Source organism: Microcebus murinus, chromosome 11, assembly GCF_040939455.1.
Source record: "Microcebus murinus isolate Inina chromosome 11, M.murinus_Inina_mat1.0, whole genome shotgun sequence".
NCBI lineage: Eukaryota > Metazoa > Chordata > Mammalia > Primates > Cheirogaleidae > Microcebus > Microcebus murinus.
Window position 1 is genome coordinate 32,894,167 of NC_134114.1, and position 23,485 is coordinate 32,917,651.

Below are 23,485 nucleotides of genomic sequence, written 5' to 3' on the forward strand. Positions count from 1 at the left end.
CATTCCATAAAGGAGAGGTTAGAACTCTTTTTTGAGACAGTCTCACTTTGTTGCCCAGGCTAGAGTGGAGTGTTGTGGTGTCAGCCTAGCTCATAGCAACCTCAATCTCCTGGGCTCAAGTGATCCTTCTGCCTCAGCCTCCCGAGTAGCTGGGACTAGGCATGAGCCACCATGTCCGGCTAATTTTTTTGGTATATATATTTTTAGTTGGTCAATTAATTTCTTTCTATTTTTGGTAGAGACGGGGTCTCGCTCAGGCTGGTTTCGAACTCCTGACCTTGAGCGATCCACCTGCCTCGGGCTCCCAGAGTGCTAGGATTACAGCCACCACGCCTGGCCAGAACTCTTAAAGCTATAGTAATTAGGCTCCTAGAATTTGCAAGTAGATGTAACCTTAGAGAACACTGGCCTCTAATTGACCCAGAAAATAAATTATTACTAAGTGTCAAATCCATATGTGACATGATAAAATGTGAGCTAATCAATATTAGAAATATAGGCCGGACGCAGTGGCTCACGCCTGTAATCTTAGCACTCTGGGAGGCTGGAGCGGGTGGATTGCTCAAAGTCAGGAGTTTGAAACCAGCCTGAGCAAGAGCGAGACCCTGTCTCTACTAAAAATAGAAAGAAATTAATTGGCAAACTAAAATATATGTAGAAAAAATTAGCTGGGCATGGTGGTGCATGTCTGTAGTCCCAGCTACTCGGGAGGCTGAGGCAGAAGGATTGCTTGAGCCCAGTAGTTTGAGGTTACCGTGAGCTAGGCTGATGCCACAGCACTCTAGCCTGGGCAACAGAGTGAGACTCTGTCTCAAAAAAAAAAAAAAAAGAAAAAGAAAAGAAAATATATAATCTGGTTTAATTTCTAATTCATAGAATTCTAAGAGTCAATAGGATTCTTAAGAGATTACCTAACCACCCAGTATTACTGCCAATGTAAGAACTTCTATGAGACTCCTGGGATCACTAGCTACATGGGACTTTCAGGCTGTAGGCTGTAGCTGGGAATAGGCAGTTCTATATGCTATAAATTTTGCTTTTCTTTACATGTCAACTCTTAGTCTTAGGTTTTTTAGGAAAACAGTAACTCACTTCATAAACATTTATAGCAAAGCAAACATGCTTACCACCCAATTTAGGAATGAATATCTTTGAAATGTAAGAATAGTAAATTATCAGTATAAATTCCTTCATAGAAAGGAATAGCTTCTATTCATACTAAATACCTCCTTACAGTAAACACCATATATCTTGTAAATCTTTTTATTTCTGGCTTACGCAGGGTGTCTTGTTTATATTATACTTTCAAATGTTTGTCAAATGATGAATGAATGCAATGAGTGAGTGTGAATGTGCTAAAATAAAATGAAATGAATGCCCATACTTAAAAATAGCATATTAGCAGATTTTTTGCCTAAATTGTGAGTTCAGAAAGGAAAAAGAATACTCAAATATCTGAAATATTTCTCTAAAACTTTATTTCAAAGTTATTCACCTCACCATTAATAAGGTGTATGGTTAATGCTCTGTGCCAGTATTCCTGGCCTGCCCATTGCCAGCAATGGACTTTGGGAAAACCCATTTCCTGGCACCCAAAAGTTAAATTACTCTCTTCAAATCATACCAAACTCTCAATACTTGTAAAAGTATTACATGCACCATTTTCCCACCATTCTTTAAATCTGAACTTACATTATTAATCTACATCAGTGGATGTTAAAATGAAGTCATTTTAACAAATTATGACTGTACAAATCAAACTATTTCTAGTTAATATTAGACAAGAGTATCTTACAAACACTACATTACATATTACCTTGCAATCTGAAACATTACATTTCATATTTGTGTATGTTTATTTTAGATAACTGAAACTTCACAGAATTTAACAGCAAATGACATTTAAAAAATTTAGTTCTGTACATTAGTTCCAACTATCTCTATTTTACAATCTATAAGGCTCATATCATAGTTCAGCACCGAAAAGATCTACAAAACCGTCTAACCAATATTCTTATTCAACCCATGTGATAGGTTTTGTTTGTTTGTTTTAAGGTTAAAGTCTGAGAAAATTCTTTATAAATCCTACTTCCAGACCTAGAAGTGGAATACTCCTTTTGGCTAGTCAGACTATGTAAAAACTTGGGTTGTATCTTCTCATTTTCATTGAACAGATACACTCCTCCCCTCCAAAAAAGGGGGAGAAAGAATTCTTTTATTCCATGAATTTAGGTTGTCAGTCTATAAGTTGAATTTGTAACACCGAAGCATCAGAAGTAACTTAATAATGACCTGCTCCATCCTTCCTTTCCATTTTAAAAGACAGCCAGAAAAATGTTTGTATTTTAAAATAAGGTACAAAGAAGGATTGCAATAACAAACTTCCTCATTACACACATTCAGTAATATCTCAATATTGTTCAGTACAATCCATCATGAACTGAGGAGCACACCTAGAGCTATAACCACAGCTTCCAAATGCACCATATTTTCTATACCAGAAACCTGCTCAATGGTAGAGTCTCTCTGTTCAGAGGTCATTACAATAATTTTTGTCACTGCTGGCCTAGACTTACAGCAACATTCTGGATTCCAGAACCAGTATTATTATCTCAAATCTTCTTCCTCTTCAAGATTTATCAACTTTATAAAAAGGGCATATTTGTCTTCTTTCCATTTTCAAACAAGGTCTATGCATATTACATTTTAATTCCCCAAGTTAGAAACATTTTTAAAGAACCACAGGTACTTTCAGTAATCTTGTTTGTTCAAAGTATAAAATTCCTACATGTTTAAAAAAATTTAAATTAGAGACCAGTACCTCTGTTTTCTTCTGACAGAAGAACACAATTCATTATACCATGTTTAAAAACTAAACTTCATGCATACAAATGGCCAGAGAGGTATGAAGTTTTACAGAGCCCTTAACATCATTCGAGCATATATGGCATTGGCTAGACCAAACAGGAAGCATGACAGCAAATTGAGCAAAAAGACTTTCCCAAGAACACAATAGTTTTCCAGGCTCCATGTCAGTCACGTAAAAATTTAAGCAACAGGTAATCCTTTAAAATTGTCCCCAGACATCCCATTCCTCCACCCGTTCCCATATCCCCCACCCAAAGCCCACCCCTACACTGAAGTCTGACACCTCACAGAATATCTTAATGTTCCCCATTACTAATGACAGCTGCTTCAGGTTCTGCTGCTGTGGCAGGTAGTCTTGGCACTTTCTTAGCAGGGCTTGGAATATGCTAAAATGAAGAGAAAAAAGTTGTTGGTCCTTATGATTTCTTTTCTCCCAAGTATCATGGCACTAATTAAATTTCCTGTAGAGAAACTAATAATAAAGGACAACTTTGGAGAGGTTTATGCTAAATTTTTATATATATATATATATATATATATATATATATATATATATATATACATACATACATATTTTTTTTTTGAGACAGAGTCTCGCTTTGTTGCCCAGGCTAGAGTGAGTGCCATGGCGTCAGCCTAGCTCACAGCAACCTCAAACTCCTGGGCTCAAGCAATCCTCCTGCCTCAGCCTCCCGAGTAGCTGGGACTACAGGCATGCGCCACCATGCCCGGCTAATTTTTTCTATATATATTAGTTGGCCAATTAATTTGTTTCTATTTATAGTAGAGACGGGGTCTCGCTCTTGCTCAGGGTGGTTTCGAACTCCTGACCTTGAGCAATCCGCCCACCTCAGCCTCCCAGAGTGCTAGGATTACAGGCGTGAGTCACCGCGCCCGGCCCTAAATTTATATTCTATATAACTTTTCATGAAGGTAACTAAATATCTATTCCTTACTTTACAGTGAATTTATTATACAATTATCTATATAGCAAGAGAGAGGAGGGACACACAGAGACACAACATACAGAGCATTTTACTTGTTACCTCTTATATTGCAACTCACACACTGGTGGCTTGACTTGCTATCTAATTTGTCTGATAGCAAGCAGCAAGACTATACATTTACAAAAGTTATGATAAGCAGATGAGATAACTTCAAGGTTATAAAGTCCTTTGTTTGAAACTTGGCTTGACCACTTATAAGCTATGATCTTGGGAAAGTAATTTAACTGCTTGGAGCCTTGTCTCCAAATTGGGGATAGTATCATTTATAAATTTCAAGGATGTTGTTGTAAGGATTAAATAAGACAATGTTAAGTAAAACGTGCCTAGCATGTAATAGGAATTCCAATTCTAGCTATAATTGTTACGTCTTGACAATTGGGAGATAAATCTAATCCCAGAGCCCTTACTCTGAATTCAGTAAAGAATTTCTCTGCTTTACTGACATTCCTTTAACCCTTTGCACTCACTTGCTTTTTTCTCATCATCCACTTGACATTATCTATCTACACTCGACACCTGAGTGCAAAGGGTTAAGTTGCCAACTCTCACTTAGGTCTCCTAACCCTGAGATCTGGGGATGGAAATTTTTTACAATGCCAAAGAATAAGACTAACACAATGAGCTTTATTTACCTCAGTTGCTGTGTTTGAATGCACAATTCCTACTCCTTCATCCAAAGTGTCGTCATTTGGAGACGGGCGCCGAGCATAAGTTCTTCTGTGCTTTTCATCCACTCTAACTAGGTACCATGTTCCTTCAAAGAGTGAATCTATTGAACCCTGGGGAATATAGTTGACTAAAGAAAAAGCAAAGAATATCTAAAATTAGTTATGACATATAATTCATCTGGTAATAACACTAAAGAAGTTTCATATATCCCAATAATTTTTTCACTGGCATCAGATTAGTACTGAATAAAGCCTTGACATCTTTATCTCATATGTAGCGTCTTTAATGTTATTATAGCCCTCTAATAAGCTTTTTGGCTTATTTAAACACAATTTAATATTTTTACCCAAATGATGGGTGTCCTCTCTGAGCTTCATGTTTTCAGCAAAGACATCTGGTGCCACACAAGTTCTTGAGTCCAGCCTTGATTTAAGATCACTCAAACTTGCTGTTATTTTATCAAGAGCAGATCCTAAAATAGTAAATAATTCCAATATTAAAAGACTAAAAAACACTATAAGCCCAAAAGAAACATAAATAATATGTTGCCAAATGAAAAAAAAAGCCAACTTTTCATTTCTTTTAGAACTACTGGCTACTGTTTAGTTAAAAGATAAGATGGCATCTATTTGACAAACTCCCTATGACCTCTGACTAGACATTTATTCATTACTAGCCAGTAGAAAAGTTAGGAGATACATAGAAAGTGAAGCCATAAATAACTTGTCTATAGCCAATCTAACCATGGTATAATTTTAAAGTAATGCCAAATTTTCATCAGTTTTTCTCTTTTACCTGTTTTTGCTCCTTCCTGCTCAGGGAAGGCACAAAAGTTTCCTTAAGTATAGACAAGAACATAAACCTATGAAAATTAGATAACAATCCTACTCCTTATTCTGTTAAAGCAGATTTTTAAGGTAGTGAGTAAAAATATGGCTGTTTTGAAAGAAGTAATGAATATTAAAATGATCTATGAGACAGATTCAAATGTTCACTTGAGAAGTCCGCTAAATGAACCTCAGCACAGTAGGTTCTCAATACATTCTTACTGAAAGACTTAGCACTTACCTGGTGTGGCATCTTGTGTAATTTTAAGAGAGTACAGGGTGGCAGCCAAGCCAGAACCATAAGAGAACACTCCAATTCTCTTCCCTGCCAATTGCTGAGGTGAGTACCTATGTAGGGGGCAAAAACAGTTAAGAAGTTTAACTGATCCAAAGCTACAATGTATGGGAAGCTATACAGGTAGGAATAAAAATTCAAACTACAGGTTAAAGTAAGGATCTAACTTAAAGTTTTAATATTACAGAAAGTTTTAGTATTACAGTAAGCAGACTGAAAATAAGGGTTTTTATCTTTTGGGAAATGATGGGGATTATGAAAGTTATTATACCACAACATAAGTTACTTCAGCAACCAGGGATTTATGGTTCAATTATAGGTCAAGGATAACAAAACCATGAAAATAGGAGCCAGGAAAGCCAGTTTGCAATTAACAAATACTTCTGGAAGAACGGTAACATCAACCTATATATCTTTCAAGTCAATGAACAATAGATTAGAGAGGCTGAAGATAAAACATTGTGATCTACCAACAACATGCCTGACATGAGATTTGCTCTTAGAAATCTAACATACCCAAATGAGGGGAATAAAACAGGTAAAATTTATACTTACTGTGCTAAAACAGAAGCAAGGGAACCATATACTGAAGATGTGTACATATTCCCATTTTGATTTGATACAAGCAGGGATGCCTTTGTTTTCTGATTAAAGAGTTCAGAACTAGCCTTCATAAATGCCTTTTCCACATCTCTATCAAAGTAGGTATCTTCTAATTTAACATCTCTAAAAGATTTACCAAAAACAGACAATTTTACAGTGTTCAAAGCCTATGTTTTTATTATATTAGTGGGCCTAATTAATATTCAAATATGTAAATGTGTATGATTCTATTTTCCCACTTATTAAAAGCCAAGTAAGAACACACTGATTGCTACAGAACACATACAGTTGTACATGTATGGTCCTTTTTCTCAAGGGTTTTTATAATCAAGTTAAGACTACTTGATTCAAATTAGTTAATGGACCCACTAAACGTTTGTCACCAAATAGAATACTATTTCAAGTCCATAATAATGTCTCTTTAGTTAAAAAAAAAAAGTCATGATATTATAGGAGCAGAGTCTTAAAAGTCAAGTAGAATTTTATCAGACGGAAAAGGCAGGAAGAAATAGAACTGAGTTTAACATGCATAGCATGCTAGGAAGCCTAAAAAGTAAGAAAAACATCATGGAGTATGAAAGCAGACTTCAACACTGGTAGTGTGCAGGATGGATGTGGTACATGGGCTAGAGAGAGGCTGCTGTTGTGAATATAGGGACCTGTGCAGTTGTTTTATCATGGTGACAACTAGGATAGAGATAAAAGGAGGAAACCAGAAAATCTGAGTAGAAATGACTGAAGAATTCCTCTCTGGCTACCACCTCTCTGGTACTCAGTTCCTTCACTGATTAGACCAGATGACTTCTAAGATCCTTTTGATTCTAATTAAATTTTCCAGGTCTGTACAAATAAAAGTTTAACAGATATAAAAATGCTCTAATATAGAAGTGAAAAAGTCATAATAGCTCCTCTTACCCAAAGGCTTCCAGACCACTATAGATACTATTTTTGTCTCTGTTCTGATCATTAAGGAAGTCATTCAGCAACATCCGAGCGAGAGATTTCTGAACCAGTTTACAATATGGTGAGTGAAAGATCATAAAGCCAAAATCATTCAAGGTAAAATCTTTATCATTTCCCTCTGAAAGAGAAAGAGAAGTCCAAGGAAACTATGAAATTCTTTTAAGTCATAAAACTTTTAAGTTTAAATTTAGAACAAGGCTGTTTTTCTCTCTTTAAATAGCAACCAAAAATGCACTGTATAACAAAATTTCTCTGCAATTTAAATATATATGAAAAATGATATCCAGAGATGGAACAATATATACTGCTATATCACTGATTTTAAAATTTAAGAGTCATAACACATTAGAAGGTTATATAATCAATTGAGTGGGTCAGGCATTTTTTTTTTAATAGAGCATTTTTAAAAAATGAAATAGAGTACAAAAATAGCAAACTACATAACTTGCAGCATGGGTAAGTAATTTCATGACACTTTTGTTTTAGTTTAGCATACATACACAATGAAAAATGTAGGTCTTACTGTGGGTCCTAATAAAAATGTTACAAAAAAATCACTGTCTTGTTAATATGTACTCATAAATAGTATGACATTTTACATACTGGAGATTGCTTCTTATCCAGAGCCACTATATTCCTTAATATTTGTTATTAAATATTGTTTTTAACCCTCTCTCACAGCTCAAAAAAGCAAAGGTGGACTATGTAAAAAATATACTTTGCATGATACCGTGTATTGTGATAGCATTAATTCAAATACTGTCCTTTTCAATGCCCAAAGAATTTTTTCAGGGTTAAAGACTGAGATTGATCATAACAGTGAAAAAGCAAATAGTAATTCACTGGTCAAGTTATAAAAAGATTATTGGCAAAGGGGGAGCACTTCAGTAGTTCATTTTTATTACAGTTTTCTCTGAATCAGTTGTAAACTAAAACCTTATTAAAATACCTCTCTCAAAAGATGAATAAAATTCAAGCTACTTTCATTTACTCCACTTTGACTTTCTAATGAGGGATAAATCAATTTATACATTTTTGCAGAGATATATCTCATTTCCAAAGTTTACCTCTTCTCCTAAATCATACATTCCCCCAAAACTATGGGAAAGTGTTTGGTAGACGAGGAAGAAATGGTAAAAGGACACTAGTGAAGGATGCCCACAAAGTAGTTCTTCACCAAAGACATCCAGGACATTACACTGCCCTCAAGAGATACCAAAACCAAAGAAAATGGGTAAAACTCACCTTTCTGCCACTGGGCATGGATCTTTTTGCAGTAAACAGAATAGCAGCGGTCTAATGCACTGAGGTAGCACTGTATGGAGAGTTTTCCATCTACTATAGGATATTCAGAGAGCATATCAGGCTTGTAAAAGTCATAGGCATGTTGCATATGTGTCCCACGAAGTCCTATTAGAATCAAAAAGGAAGATGTCTATGTATTTCTGTTTCTTGATGTTTGTATGTTAGCAAGTATAGTGTTATCTAAAGACCTTCCTTACATATTTAACAAACTCTCACTCCTTGCAGTATAGAAATCCCAAGGTGAAGCCAATATAATTGATTTATTGGCTAGAGTCAATGGCTCATGCCTGTAATCCTACCACTCTGGGAGGCTGAGGTGGGAGGATTGCTTAAGCTCATGAGTTGGAGACCAGCTTGAGAAAGAGCGAGAACCCATTTCTACTAAAAATAGAAAAATTAGCCGGCTGTGATGGTGCATGCCTGTAATCCCAGCTACTCAGGGTTGAGGCAGGAGGATGGCTTGAGCCCAGGAATTTGAGGTTGCAGTGAGCTGTAACACCACTGCACTCTACCCACGGTGACAGAGCAAGACTCCATCTCTCTCTCAAAAATAATAATACCCAGCCTTGTCCACAGAAAAAGCCAATATATTTGAAACATAACACTATCCATGGACAATCCTATGACTTTGATATATAACTTTCCATGCAAGTCTCACAAATAAATCTAACTAGGAGTTCATAGTAGCTCTACTGAACTGAAGACAAATTAAACTTGCCAGTTTAATTAAACTCAAATTAAACTTGAGCAAGTTACTATATAAATTATTACTTAAGCCCTACCTTAACCCATTTTATTTTTCTGTAAAGTGGGGGTGACACCACCTACTTTATAAAATTGCTTAAATAAGACAAAATACATAAGGCACTTAGCAGATAGTGCCTGCATTTAATGAACTCTCAATAAGTACCCTATTTCTATTTTCACATTTCTCAGTATATTGTGCCAATAAAAAAAATGCTTTCCCAACACTCACCTCGTTCAAAAATTAAAGGAGCATGTGGTCCAATTAGCATAGCTACAGCACCAACTCCACCTGTAGGTCTAGCATTTCCTGTGGCATATACAGCAATATCTCCTGCAACTACCAGGGCATACCGTCCTGAAAAATATTTTGTTATTTCATAAGTTGGTCAACACTATAAATATCATATATGTATAACTGAAGACTATCACATTTCCCCCAAAAAATGCTTTGCCCATCTTTGATAAAGAAAGAAAATGTTCTGACTAAATTTTGAATAACAGAGTCAAATCACAATTTAGATAAGCTGAAAGTCATAGCTTTCCTTCTGAATATAGTCGAACAAGTATAAGTAGCAAAAGTTTGCATATTGCATTAATAAGTCCTTTGGGTCTATTCATCTTCAAAAAGATTTTTTTAGGGGAAATAGAGGCATGTGACATACCATCCCAAGAGCTGGACTCAATCCAGTTAACAGCATTAAAGACAGCAGCTGTGCCTCCATAGCATGCATTAGTTGTATCAATTCCTTCTATATCTGTATTTCCAGATTCTTCAAACAGCTGCATCAAATTAGTCTTCACTGACTTTGATTTATCGATGATTGTCTCTGTTCCAACTTCTAGTCGCCCAATGCAATCATAGGAAAGGTTATTTCTCTCCATAAGATTCTGAACCACAGTCATGCAAAGGGAGTTGATATCTTCTCTATCAGTGCAGAAGCCCATCTTGGCCTGGCCCAAACCAATAGTATACTTTCCAGCATCTACACCATCATATTTTTCCAACTCTGCTTGATCAACATATTGAGAAGGAAAATAGATCTCAAGGGCAACAATTCCCACATCTTTTGGCCAGCAAGCTTCTGCATTCAAAGGAAGTGACCCAGGCATGGTGAAAGAGCTTTAGAAAGAAAAACAGAAAAAAATATTGTTTTAGGTTATAAATTGCTGATTTTCAAGTTCAAAACAGAGAAATAGATATTAAGAGTTCAGCAATCACATGAAATATTAGTTTTGTTTCTAAGTTTAGTATTTAGAACAGTCAATTATAAATATGTGAAGTGGCAATTATTATTATACAAATGGAATACTAGCATTTAAAATTATAGTCTTTTAGAAGAGCTTCCATTTTATTCAAAACTGAGTGTCTTTATATTTAAAACATGAGTAAACAACATGCAAATTAGATTCTTCTATATTGTAAAGAGCTCTAAGATAAAATACAATGATAATTTAGAAATACGGCTGACAAATCAGAATTCAATTATGTGACCTATTGCTGACCACCCAAAAAAGTTTATATCAATCAGTCATTTATTTCTCATAGTTATATTGATTATTCACAGCTATTGACTTTATGGGACTTTAAAAATAATTAGATCAAACAATTATTGCATTCTTTACTGATCTAAACAATCACAGCAAGTAGAAAAGCCACAATATAAAGGTCTACCAAGCCAATCTGTACAAGGCCCCTGCTATTATAATTCTATCCTTCCAGAGAACTCACACCAAAGAAGCCAAATGATTAAAATTTGGGGCCGGGTGTGGTGGCTCATGCCTGTAATCCTAGCACTTTGGGAGGCTGAGGTGGGAAGATTATTTGAGCTCAGGAGTTCTGAGACCAGCCTGAGCAAGAGTGAGATCCCATCTCTACTAAAAATAGAAAGAAATTAGCTGGACAACTAAAAATATATATATTATATATATAATATATAAAAATAGAAAAAATTAGCCAGGCATGGTGGCACATGCCTGTAGTCTCAGCTACTTGGGAGGCTGAGGCAGGATTGCTTGAGCCCAGGAGTTTGAGGTTGCCATGGGCTGGGCTGACGCCATGGCACTCTAGCCCAGGCAACAGAGTGACTCTGTCTCAAAAAAAAAAAAAAAAAAGAAAGAAAAGAAAAAGAAAAAGAAAATTTTGTGTAAAGATATATTCCAGGCTTCATCACAGGGTTAAATGCCAATTATTCTATACTTTCTAACAGCTAGTATATAGATGACTATTATCATAAAACCACAAGATATCACTTATCTTCTGAATAAGGGAAAAAATCTGATAATTTAAAAACTAGTATTCAGTCTTCATATTATCTGTGTGGCAACTAACACTTAGATACCTCTTAGAAACCACTCCCTCTTTTTAAAAAATGTACTAAAAGGTTGGATTGCTGCCACACCATGAGGACTTTCAGTAGTGTCTAGACTTACTTACCAAAAGTAATAAAAACTGGTAGCCACAAGACCATTGCTATGTACCCATGGGCAAGGCACTTTACCTAACAGAACTTCAATTTCTTTAGAGGTCAAGAAAAGAAAAATCTATTCTAGATATTTCAAATAAAGAGGGGTTTAATACAGGGAAATGGTTACAAACTTTTGGCTGTGCTAGAGGAACAAAGGGGTAAAGGTTAGTTATTCAGAAGCCCTGAGTCCAAATTCCTGCTGAATCTACCATTACTAGCACTTCTGCTGCTGACCTGAATCCAAAGACCCCAATTCCTAGTGCTGCTGCTGCCACTGACAAGAACAAGAAGCTACCTTCTTCCCAACTTCTAATCTCTCTTGAGTACTTCCATCAGCATCCTAACCAGAACCCAGCACTATAGTGGTTAGTGAAACATAGCTGTCAGGCTTTGAAGGGTGGCACAGCCCCTCAGTTTTAAGAGAAAGAATCCTTTCCATATCTAAAATTCTACAATTCAATTTTCTTTTTAGGTATGACATAATTAGATGATGCTACTTTTGGTGGCAGAATTTCAGCTTTTCATTGACCCAAATGTCTTGGTTTACGGAAGGCCTTGTTTAATGCTGTCAATGGGTTCGTAGAAACTAAACTGTGACTTTAAGTGAGACAAGAAAATAAAACAAAAACCTTCAAATAACAAAAAAATCAATATTTTCATCAATATTATAATGAAACAACATTAAAGGAAACAACGTTATTTGAAGAGCTGCTGTACATTATTTTGCTTAAAGTCACATTTTCCAAGGACCAATCAACGTTAAGGACTTACCACACAATAAAACCTAAAAAATAAGAACCTAGAAATATAATCACAAAGTCTAAGTTAAAGGTCTTAAGCGAGACCAGTTGAATCTTCCTTCTAAAGACAAGAATGGTATTCATTTTTTTCCCATTCATCCAAACAATGCCAACATGTTACATGCTAACCATTTAGTGTTTAATGGAAGATTTCCTTATTTCCTCAAATAGTCACTTTCTTGTGGGATAGTAAGATAAAAACACATAATAATTAACAGTTAACAACATAGTCACATTATACTATGGAGCAGCACTCCTCAACCTTTTTGGTACAAGGGACTGGTTTCAGGGAAGACAATTTTTCCACAGATAGTGTGTGGGGGGGTGGCAAGTGGGGCTGGTAGAGCTGTGGCCCAGTCCCTAACAGGCCACACACCAGTATCAGTCCATAGCCTGGGGGTTGGGGACTGCAGTTATGGAGAACTTCCTAAACCAGCCTAGTGGTAGGGCAAGGAATATAAGGAAGGCTTCCTGGTTACAGGTGCCTAACTTGAGTCTCAGGAATGGATAGAAGTAATCAGTAAAGCATTGCAGAAATAGATGGTAGTAGATGATTTTGAACAAGGTGGACAGCATAAACAAAGGCACACTACAATGAACTATAAAAAAATTTACTAATTTACTGGAATGAAACGTGAGCCCCTGTGGGTAGATTAGGCAAATAATAGGTCAGGAGAACTAGCTATGGTCAGGTTATGAAAGTTCTGGTATGCTGATGCTGGGAGCTTCAGATTTATCTTGAAGACAGAGACCATCAGAGAATTTCAAAAAGAAATAATATAGTTATATTAGCTGTCAGATCAGTATTTTCCCAACTCTGGAGTCAATTCAGTGGATGGCAAACATTTAAAAAAATGAAACAGAAAAGAATAATCAGATTGCATGGCACACAGTAAATGTAAGGATTTTTTCATGAAACTTTTGTTTCAATTATTCATACATATACTTGGTTACAATATAAAGTATATTTCTTAACTGGGGGCCACAGTCAAAAAAGTTTGAGTGCCATTGTTTTATAGTCACTGGTGCTTAGAGAAGTGAATTTGAGTTAGGAAGCTGATACAGTAGTCCAGACAAGACATAGGTCATGAACTAGAGCATTTACATATGGGTTAAAGAGGAAGAGCTTTAAAAAATATCGAAGCAGCGAAAAATTGGCAGAAATTGTGATTGACTAGATGTTAGGAAGAGGGGAGTATCTAGACTGGTTCTCAGATTTCTAGTCTTAACTATTTTATAACTTTATAGGCACACTGTTAGATACACTAAGTGAATAGAGAGGCACCTCTCTACTTTGTTCTACTCGCTCTTCTTCCACATAGTGTTTCCTTTTGTCCCTTCTGTCCTTTCCCTAATAAGTGCAGTTCAGCCAAACCAGTACTCAGAACTACCACTGAGAAAGTGAAGAAGAGCACAGGTTTAGACAAGCTGCCTGTGTTACTGTCATTTCACCAACACCAACATACATTTTTCCAGTTAGGCCTTCCTATCTACTTCTGTCCTATATGAGACTTTACACAGATTCTTAACTTTGGCTTATGTCTACACTAGAAAACACACAAAGAGAATTACCCTAAAATCAACAATCAAGGATAAATACTAAATATTACCAAATCTTTCCCCATCCCACAACTACTTACCTATATAACCCTCTCTCTACTCTCAAATTATTCTGTTCACTATCTCAGAACATTTAGTGCTTTCTTCAACAACCCACCTCTTGCTTCCGCTTATTCAAACCCTGAATAGCCCTAGATGATCTAGCTCACATTTCACTCATGAAACCTTTCTAAACCAATCAACCTGAGAGTGTTCTTACCCTCTTCCACACTTTTTTCCTTAACATTTCTGAAATTAGCATTCCTCTTACAATTGCAGACAGAAGGCAGTTATGCTGTCATTGCTTATGCATGCAAAAATAACAAAACTGCCAATACTTGCAAGTGATGGTCAACAGCCTGAAAGGAATTCCCAGAAACAATAATGGAGCACTCTTTTCATCCACAGGAACCAAATGGTCTCTGGAGGGAGTAGAAGGTAGTGAATCCCCCAAGGATGAGTCAAAAGTAGGCTGGCTTTGCATAATTACAAAGCCAATGGCCAGCACTTCAGATAACTGCTATAACACCACTACTCCCTACCACCTTCATCTTCAACTCCCTTTCTGTGTCTCAAACTATTAATAAAATGGAAGACTGCTGATTTTCTGGATGGTACGCACTTTAAATGCTTAACATCTATCCTCACTCTGAGTCTCAATAGAAACTCTCCCCATTACATTTATGGTAATCTAAAGTTGGTATCCACTTTGGTACAGTGAAGTTGAAATAAAGAATAAAAGAGCTGTCTATGGTGGCTCACGCCTGTAATCCTAGCACTTTGGCAGGCCGAGGCGGGAGGATCACTCAAGGTCAGGAATTCGAAACCAGCCTAAGCAAGAGCAAGACCCTGTCTCTACTAATAGAAAGAAATTAATTGGCCAACTAAAAATATGTAGAAAAAATTAGCCGGGCATGGTGGCACATACCTGTAGTCCCAGCTACTCAAAAGGCTGAGGCAGAAGGATGGCTTGAGCCCAGGATTTTGTGGTTTCTGTGAGCTAGGCTGACGCCACGGCACTCTAGCCCAGGCAACAGAGCAAGACTCTGTCTCACAAAAAAACAAAAACAAAAAAACTATCTAATGTCACTAGGCACAGATGCTAAGTTTACAGTAAAATAAAGTATTGCATAGTCCACAGGAAAGAGCTCTATAACTAGTGTTAAAAGAAAAAGACCAGTCTATATATTTATAAGCTAGGTACTCCTCCTACATACTACTTCCTACACACCAAAGTAGAGGCAGTAGGGGTAACCACCTTCCTAGACTTTTCCATAATTAAAGAATCCTTTAGGGCCAGGCACGGTGGCTCATGCCTGTAATCCTAGCACTCTGGGAGGCTGAGGTGGGTGGATCGTTTGCGCTCAAAAGTTCGAGACCAGCCTGAGCAAGAGGGAGACCCCGTCTCTACTAAAAATAGAAAGAAATTACTTGGACAGCTAAAAATATATATATATAAAAAAATTAGCTGGGCATGGTGGCACATGCCTGTAGTCCCAGCTACTTGGGAGGTTGAGGCAGGATTGCTTGAGCCCAGGACTTTGAGGTTGCTGTGAGCTAGGCTGACGCCACGGCACTCTAGCTTGGGCAACAACAAAGTGAGACTCTGTCTCAAGAAATAAAATAAAAAAATAAAGAATCCTTTAGAATTCTTTTCAACTCTTCAACCTGCTTTAAACATGTTGGGGACAGTGTGAATTTCCCTGCCTAGCCCAACAGTTTGTAATGCTTTTTGGAAATAAAATGGACAAAAGTATGTATCTTTTTAAAGATATAAATCAGTTTATAATATACTTGCTCACTAATAAATTCAGCGAAGACTTTCAAGAGTATCATGTAGCAACACTGGCTACATATTTAATCATCCTTACAATGCTTATAAAATTCACTATAAAAAGATATAATGCAAGGCTTCAATTACAGAATTAATCCATATTTGTCATAGTCAGTTCTTTGCATTACAATACTTATGAAATAAGGTTTAACTCAATTACTCTTAAACCTCCTAGAGGTTAAATACATGACTTGTTTCATTTGAAAACAAAAAAATGTAGGTTAAATAAAATAACCCACATATACATCAAATTCAAAGTGAATCATGACTCTGACCTTAATGTGGAAAGAAAAAATTTGACATTGTCTAACTAGGTCAACATTACTCGTTCTCTCAGGGTTTCTGATAGCCAATGTGTTACCACATTCTTGGTAAAAAGCCATCTAGTTTGAAATATTTAGCTGTTGGTTGAAATTGAGGGAGAAAGTGATTAAGTAGAGAGGAAAATACAGGGAAGTAATTCCTTCCATGGCATTTAGAGGAACAGAAAGCTGATAGAGTTTTTGGTCTAAAATGTTATGTTTATTTATCCTATTTATCATGTGTTCTTATGTTTTCCTATCACATGCTCTCTGAAATAAGGCAGATATATGTCTACGGCCATACCATCTTGAATGCACCCACATCTTGTCTGAAATAGGCTAGATATAAATTAGGAAAAAAAAAAAAGACTAGCTAAAGGTCTGTGGTGCTTACATTATGGTGTTAACTCTTTATCCTGTCAGTGAACGGGCTATTCTGATTAATTCACTATTCCAAAAATAAATAAATCACAAAAATTTTCTAAATAGAATACAATTTTTAAAAACTGACAGTTAAAAAAATTACCCACATGTATTTTTAATTTTTTCCTGACAATGTATTTCATTTTTCAGAGTATTATATTCACAATAAAAAGTCTAAGCAGGATAATGAAGATTCTGTTATTTATAACATATACATTTTCTTTTTAAATTCTATCTTTAAAAAAGGAGGTAAAAGGTACACTTTTACCACAGAGCTCTGTAAATCTTTCAAATCTTCCAACAAAAAAGTACCAACAGATGACTAAAATCTTTTCTCTTTAAAGTGAAGGCTCACCCCCTCTGGTGGACAAAAGGAGTTCCATGCCTCATTTCCAGAGTGGGCAAAGCAAGATAAGGAAGATTTATTAACATTTTTTGAGTGCTTCCTGCCTAGGGACACAAAAAAGATGAAAATATCCTCTGAAAATAAATCTTGAAATGAAAGAAAAGGGGAAAGCGAGGCAAATTTGCTGAGGATCCAGGTACAAGGGAAGCCCTGACCTTGCTTCTCAACGGCCATGTAAGGGAGGGACCGACAGTCGCCTGGACTACCGGGTATTATGCCAGGCTCCTAATTTAGGTCTGTCTCTGCTCTCTCTTCTATCATAGGCCAACAGATATCTTTCTAAAATATACATCTGATTGTTGTCAAGCTGCTTCCCTAGTCCAAAACGCTTCAAAATCTAAAAATTTTTAAGCATAAACATGATGCTCAAAGGAAATGCTCATTGGAGCATTTTAGATTTTAAATTTTCAGATTAAGGATGCTCAACTGGAAGATTTTCTATAAATATTCCAAAATAAAAAAAAAAATCAAAAATCCTGAACACTTCTGGTTCTAAGGATTTCAGTTAAGGGATACTCAAGCTATATTTCAAACATTGCCAAGTTTCTCCTCTATTGTTTAGGCTCAGCCTCTTTGCACTAGACAAGGAGTTTTGGAGAGCAGGAACTACCCTTTGTTAATCTTTGTGTCCCTGGTACCTAGGACATTGTTTGCCACACTGGTATGTGCTAAATGTTGAATAAATGAAACCCTACTAGTGTTCTAATCTAAAATCAGTAACAAACATAGGAAATCATAATCCAAAATTTTTTTAAAAAGCAGTATCATGAGAGAATTGCTCCTTGGCAATATGAAAAAGCAACAGCTACAAAGAATTAGACTATTGGTTCAAATACAATTGTAATTACTATCCATTCTCACATAATTTTAAACATTCACCCATAGCCCAGATACGTATCTTTGGAGGTTGTGATTTAAAAAGCACTATCGGCATCCATGCTTACCTGTGATTATTTCCTATTACGTAGTTTATGTAATTACATTTTGTTATCTATACTTTTTCTCTTATGAGTAAACACTAATTTTTAAAATTAGTTTCTAGATTTTAATCATTAGTCTAATAAACATAAAATTAGTCTCCTGAAGCATTATGGCATTAAAACTGAAAGATAGGCTGGGTGTGGTGGCTCACACCTGTAATCCTAGCACTCTGGGAGGCTGAAGCGGGTGGATTGCTCGAGGTCGGGAGTTCGAAAGGAGCCTGAGCAAGAGCGAGACCCCATCTGTACTATAAATAGAAACAAATTAATTGGCCAACTAATATATAGAGAAAAAATTAGCCGGGCATGGTGGTACATGCCTGTAGTCCCAGCTACTCGGGAGGCTGAGGCAGCAGGATTGCTTGAGCCCAGGAGTTTGAGGTTGCTGTGAGCTAGGCTGACGCTACAGCACTCACTCTAGCCTGGGCAACAAAGTGAGACTCTGTCTCAAATAAATAAATAAATCTGAAAGATAAGATACATGAACTAAAATAAAATCTTAAGGCTTCCCCACTACTGGCTGACTGAATGGGCCCCCTCCTGGCCAAAGAGATATTCCTCCTACATCCTAAAACTAAATTGCCTGCCATGGGGATATATCTTTTGTAACACATTAACAGGCCTAAGGCTAAGCAAGACAAACCTGCAGGCCCTCAATTTACACAACTATAGTCTGGTAGCTTCTCTCTGATTAACAGGCTTAGTTATCTTAAAACATTCTAAGCCTTTAGACAAAAGCTTCATGTCTTTAACCAATTATAAGTCAAAGACTGTTTAAACCCACTTATAACCTGTAAGCTGCCCCCCTACACTGGCCAAATAAATGTATGCCTTCCTTGTATTGATTTAGGACTTCACCTGTAACCTTCATCTCCCTGAAATGTATAAAACCAAAGTGTAACCCAACCATTGCAAGTCCACCTGCTCAAGGCTTCTCGGACAGGGTTTCAGAACATATTCCTCAAATTTGGCTCAGGATAAACCTTTTTTTTTTTTTTTTTTTTTTTGAGACAGAGTCTCACTTTGTTGCCCAGGCTAGAGTGAGTGCCATGGCGTCAGCCTAGCTCACAGCAACCTCAAACTCCTGGGCTCAAGCAATCCTGCTGCCTCAGCCTCCCAAGTAGCTGGGACTACAGGCATGCGCCACCATGCCCGGCTAATTTTTTATATATATATTACTTGGCCAATTAATTTCTTTCTATTTTTAGCAGAGATGGGGTCTCGCTCTTGCTCAGGCTGGTTTCGAACTCCTGACCTTGAGCAATCCGCCCGCCTTGGGCCTCCCAGAGTGCTAGGATTATAGGTGTGAGCCACCGAGCCTGGCCATAAACCTCTTTAAATTATTTTACAGAGTTTGGCTTCTTTTCCATTGACAAGTATAACTCTGAAAAGGGTTTTAAGAATGTGTGGCACATACAAATGCTTATTTGCTCTAGGATAAAAATCAAATTTCACCTTCCATTAAAGAGGAACACTTTCCTTAAGCAGCATGACAGGATGCCATACCTGTGTGAAGGACAGAGAACTGCAGTCTCCAGGTCTGTCACTCTGTTTCCTCCTTCCGGCACTAGGAATTTCAAATAAGAACTTCTTTTAAAGTCATAAATCACTACCCGAATACGAATCTTATGACTTCAATTCAAAGTGAGTTAAAACAAGCATTTCCTTATCCAATTACATTACATAGAACAGAATTTGACATTTGCTTAAAGCTTATAAAACCTTTTTTCCTCCCTTTTTAAATTAGCCCTTATAGTGGTAGGTTCAATTCTGGTAGTGAACCAGAAACCCATATCACCAATTTAGGTTTTAAACCAAGGTTTTCAAGAATTAGCAAGAAGGAATATAAATAAGTTATAATGAGGTAGCAAATTTCTGCAGCAAAGAGACCGATACATTTAAGAGCTTGCTCTGCATTTATAAGCCTGTGACTTTAGCAGCAACTTTGGGCCTCAAATTCTTCATCTGTAAAATAAAGCTAATATACCTGCCCTCTCCAGTTCATTGTGAATGACCATCGAGAAGATTAAAAAATGTGAAAAATGCTTTGTAATATAAAGCACCAATACATTGACTATTGTTATGCTAGTTCTTACTAGTATTTTCCAAACAAAATAAAGGTATCTTTCTAGCAAGATCTAATTTACATTTATTTATTCTAATGCTCATATTTTCAACACTGCCATCTTTACCCTCTGCAACCTTTTGGAAAGTGAATTTTACCCCTCAGTTCTTAAGTTAAAAAACTTAAGCATTTAGACAAAGGGGCATTAAGCTTCATCATAATTGAAATTAAGTGGAAGTAGTTCCTTTTACTTCATTAAGTTTATTTCCCCTCCCAGAAAAGAAATAAATATTGAGTTCTGTAGGAAAAGACAGACTACAGTATTTATAGACTTTGAGAAAATAACTTATCCTAGTACTCTGGGAGGCCAAGGCAGGAGGATCACTCGAGGTCAGGAGTTAGAGACCAGCCTGAGCAAAAAACGAGATCCTGTCTTTACTAAAAATAGAAAGAAATTAGCTGGACAACTAAAAATATATGGAAAAAATTAGGCAAGCATGGTGCCCCATGCCTGTAGTCCCAGCTACTCAGGAGGCTGAGGAAGAAGGATTACTTGAGCCCAGGAGTTTGAGGTTGCTGTGAGCCAGGCTGATGCCACACAGCATTCTAGCCCGGGCAACACAGCCAGGCTCTGTATCAAAAAACAAAAAAAGCAAATGGTAGATTTCAATTGTTCCGAGATCCTAACCTGAAAAATGTAAGGAGACCACATGGAATCAAAACAAGCATTTGTTGGTTTTACAATCATTCCTATATGCACCCACATATAACCACAAACCCTGCAAAGACAAAGACTGCAAGCTTTGAAAGATTACTTTCTCCTTTACTGCTCTAACTACACTCAGCTGGCAGACTTCAAGTGAGCATCAATACATGTCAAAGCATTAGAATGAAGAGATTAAGAATATAGTCCTAGTACCCTCTCATTAGATTAGGTAATGCATTTCTCAACCTTTTTAAGTGATGCCACCTTCTTGAGAAACAAAAATCACACCCTTCTATGATATTGGTTTTGTAGTAACCCAGCTTACAATTATAAGATTATATTCCTTTCTCAAAAAAACTAATTAGAGATTCTGATCTATATCCCCCATCAACCTCCTCCAACCCCACCTCCCCACATTCAGTTCTATAGGATTATGGAAGATCCAACCAGGTTTTAAATCATTCTAGAGGACCCAGGAAACCCATTTACAATAATATCTGGGGGTTTGCGTTTTTTCTGAGAAAAGCTATCTAAAATCTAAATCAAAGAAAATCTCAAAATCAATTCCACAGTTAATGCCTTTAATCCTCGCACTTTAGGAGGCTGAGGCAGGATTGCCTGAGGCCAGGAGTTCAAAACCAGCCTGAACAACAGTGAGCGAGACCCCATCTCTACTAAATACAGAAAAAATTAGCCAGGTATGGTAGTGCGTGCTTGTAGTCCCAGCTACTAGGAGCCTGGGAGCCTGGGACAGGAGGATGGTTTGAGCCCAGGAGTTTGAGGTTGCAGTGAGCTATGATGATGCCACTGCACTCTAGCCTAGGCAACACAGCAAGACCCTGTCTCAAAAAAAGAGAAAAAATTAAAAGCAAAGTCCAAATGACATGGCCTATGGCTCTAAACATAAAGTATCCTTTTACACCTTCTTCTCCCACAGCACTGGACACACCTTCTGAGAACTGGGGTTACTGACACCATTAGGATTTAATTGAACTGATCCAGAATTGAATAAAGGGCAAACTTACAAAGTTAGGAAAAAAATATCTACAAAGGTAGACACAAAGAAAGCCTTTCCCTCTACCCATATGATGTTATCCCTGCCTTCCTCCACACAAATATAACTGAAATTTTAACATAATGTTTTGATTAAAGAACACAAACTGCTTAGATGTCTCAGGCTACAAAAAACCACTGACACAGATACATGTTATGGACTTTCAATCTGCCTCCCCTCTAATAGAATCTGTGCAATAAAAGTTCAAAACCGGTCTCAGAAGGAAAAATCTGTTAACTATAGGAGCTCTTCCATTTGTCTTAATTTTGTAGTTTATTTTGTCATTGTTTTTCATTATTCCTCCCTGAAATAGAGCAAATGTTAGTTAGCAGCCACCAAAACACATCATTCTCCTGCAGCAGGTTGGCAAGAGCATCAATGAGAGGGAAGGACTGCAGAAGAAGTAAGCAGTGAAAGTAGCCAGTGATGCTCTAAGGGCAAGCATGACAAGCAGGGACACCCTCACATTACCTAGTCCCTAAATCCCTCCTCCAGAGTGGGTCAGAATAATCTCTTTCTACCACCAGTCAAAGCCAAACGCATGTTTTCCAGGACCCCATATAATTAGTTTTGAAATATCATTAGTTTAACCCAACACACCTAACTGCTCGATGGCTCTATGGATGCCTGCCCATTACAACATTATATCACCCCAGGCTGGTCCTGAAACTTATTAGCAGGAGAGAGGTGCAGTCTCGGAAACATTATTTTTTAAAAAGGAGGCAGAGAAGTGAGAGGCAGTGATCTGTGAGCCCTGAAGCAAACACAGACCGAAGGTGTCCAGAACCCCAGTACTCAGCCAGGTCTAAATCACGGTTGTGACGCTTTCCAGAACCTGAGCCAGGGAAAAAGTAATTCTCTCCACCTCCCTTCCATCAATTCTCTATATGTGGCAGCAGGAAGACACACCCCATGCCAACCTACCAGTCTCCACCTGAGGAGGATCTTCCCCGTCCTTCGGTGCCCACCCTTAATCCACGGCTCTGGGAACGCCCAGGCAGCCCAGCTTGCTTCTCTGACCCTCCTGACGCCCCCCAATCCCTTCCTGGCAGTCACAGTCACCTCTCTGGCATCTCCAACTCCTGTGTCATTAGAACACCTAGCCCTCAACGTCCTTTCACCTTCTCCCCTCTGACTCGCCTGTCCACACCAGTGTCCTCGGCCCCTTCTCAGACCCGCCATGGTCGGCCAAGGTCCCCGGCAAGGGAGGTCCCGCTCAGCCCCTTCCCACGGCGCCCCATCCTCCCCGGGCAGGTCCACGCCTCCGCCCTGACCCGGAGCCCGAGCGCCTTCGGGCCTAGTCAAGGACAACGCCTCCTCTGGCACATAACCCGCCCGCCGGCGCCTCAGCAGCCCGGCTCTCCTTCCCTGCACGGGACACTCACCCAAACGTGAACGAGCGGCGGCGGACTAAAGGAAGCGAGCCGCGAAAGGAGAGTACGCGGCGCCTCCCCTCCGCCACCAGCTTTATAGCCGCCAACCCATCCAACTCCGGCACCGCCGGGAGTCGGTGGGAGGCGGGACAGTGGCTCCAGCAGCCAATCGTGGCCTGCAGAGTAGCCGGGCA

At 37.9% G+C, this 23,485-nt stretch overlaps 1 protein-coding gene across 3 annotated transcripts; it reads right to left on the minus strand.

Annotated features, from left to right (window-relative positions):
* Positions 1–1,456: 1,456 nt before the first annotated feature.
* HMGCS1 (3-hydroxy-3-methylglutaryl-CoA synthase 1) lies at positions 1,457–23,448 on the minus strand. 3 transcript variants are annotated; one of them, XM_076008003.1, is made up of 12 exons: positions 23,304–23,448; positions 19,600–19,660; positions 15,077–15,194; positions 9,947–10,404; positions 9,514–9,639; positions 8,478–8,642; positions 7,185–7,350; positions 6,222–6,392; positions 5,613–5,719; positions 4,891–5,016; positions 4,508–4,671; positions 1,457–3,254 (listed from the first exon to the last, which is right to left on the minus strand). In XM_076008003.1, the coding sequence occupies exons 4-12, from the start codon at positions 10,392–10,394 to the stop codon at positions 3,165–3,167; spliced, it is 1,563 nt and encodes a 520-aa protein (XP_075864118.1). In that variant the 5' UTR covers positions 10,395–10,404; positions 15,077–15,194; positions 19,600–19,660; positions 23,304–23,448; the 3' UTR covers positions 1,457–3,164. The 3 variants fall into 3 exon arrangements, with proteins under 3 accessions (XP_075864118.1, XP_012613664.1, XP_012613663.1); XM_012758210.3 differs by lacking the exon at positions 15,077–15,194 and having other exon boundaries at positions 23,304–23,447; XM_012758209.3 differs by lacking the exons at positions 15,077–15,194; positions 19,600–19,660 and having other exon boundaries at positions 23,304–23,439.
* Positions 23,449–23,485: the final 37 nt, after the last annotated feature.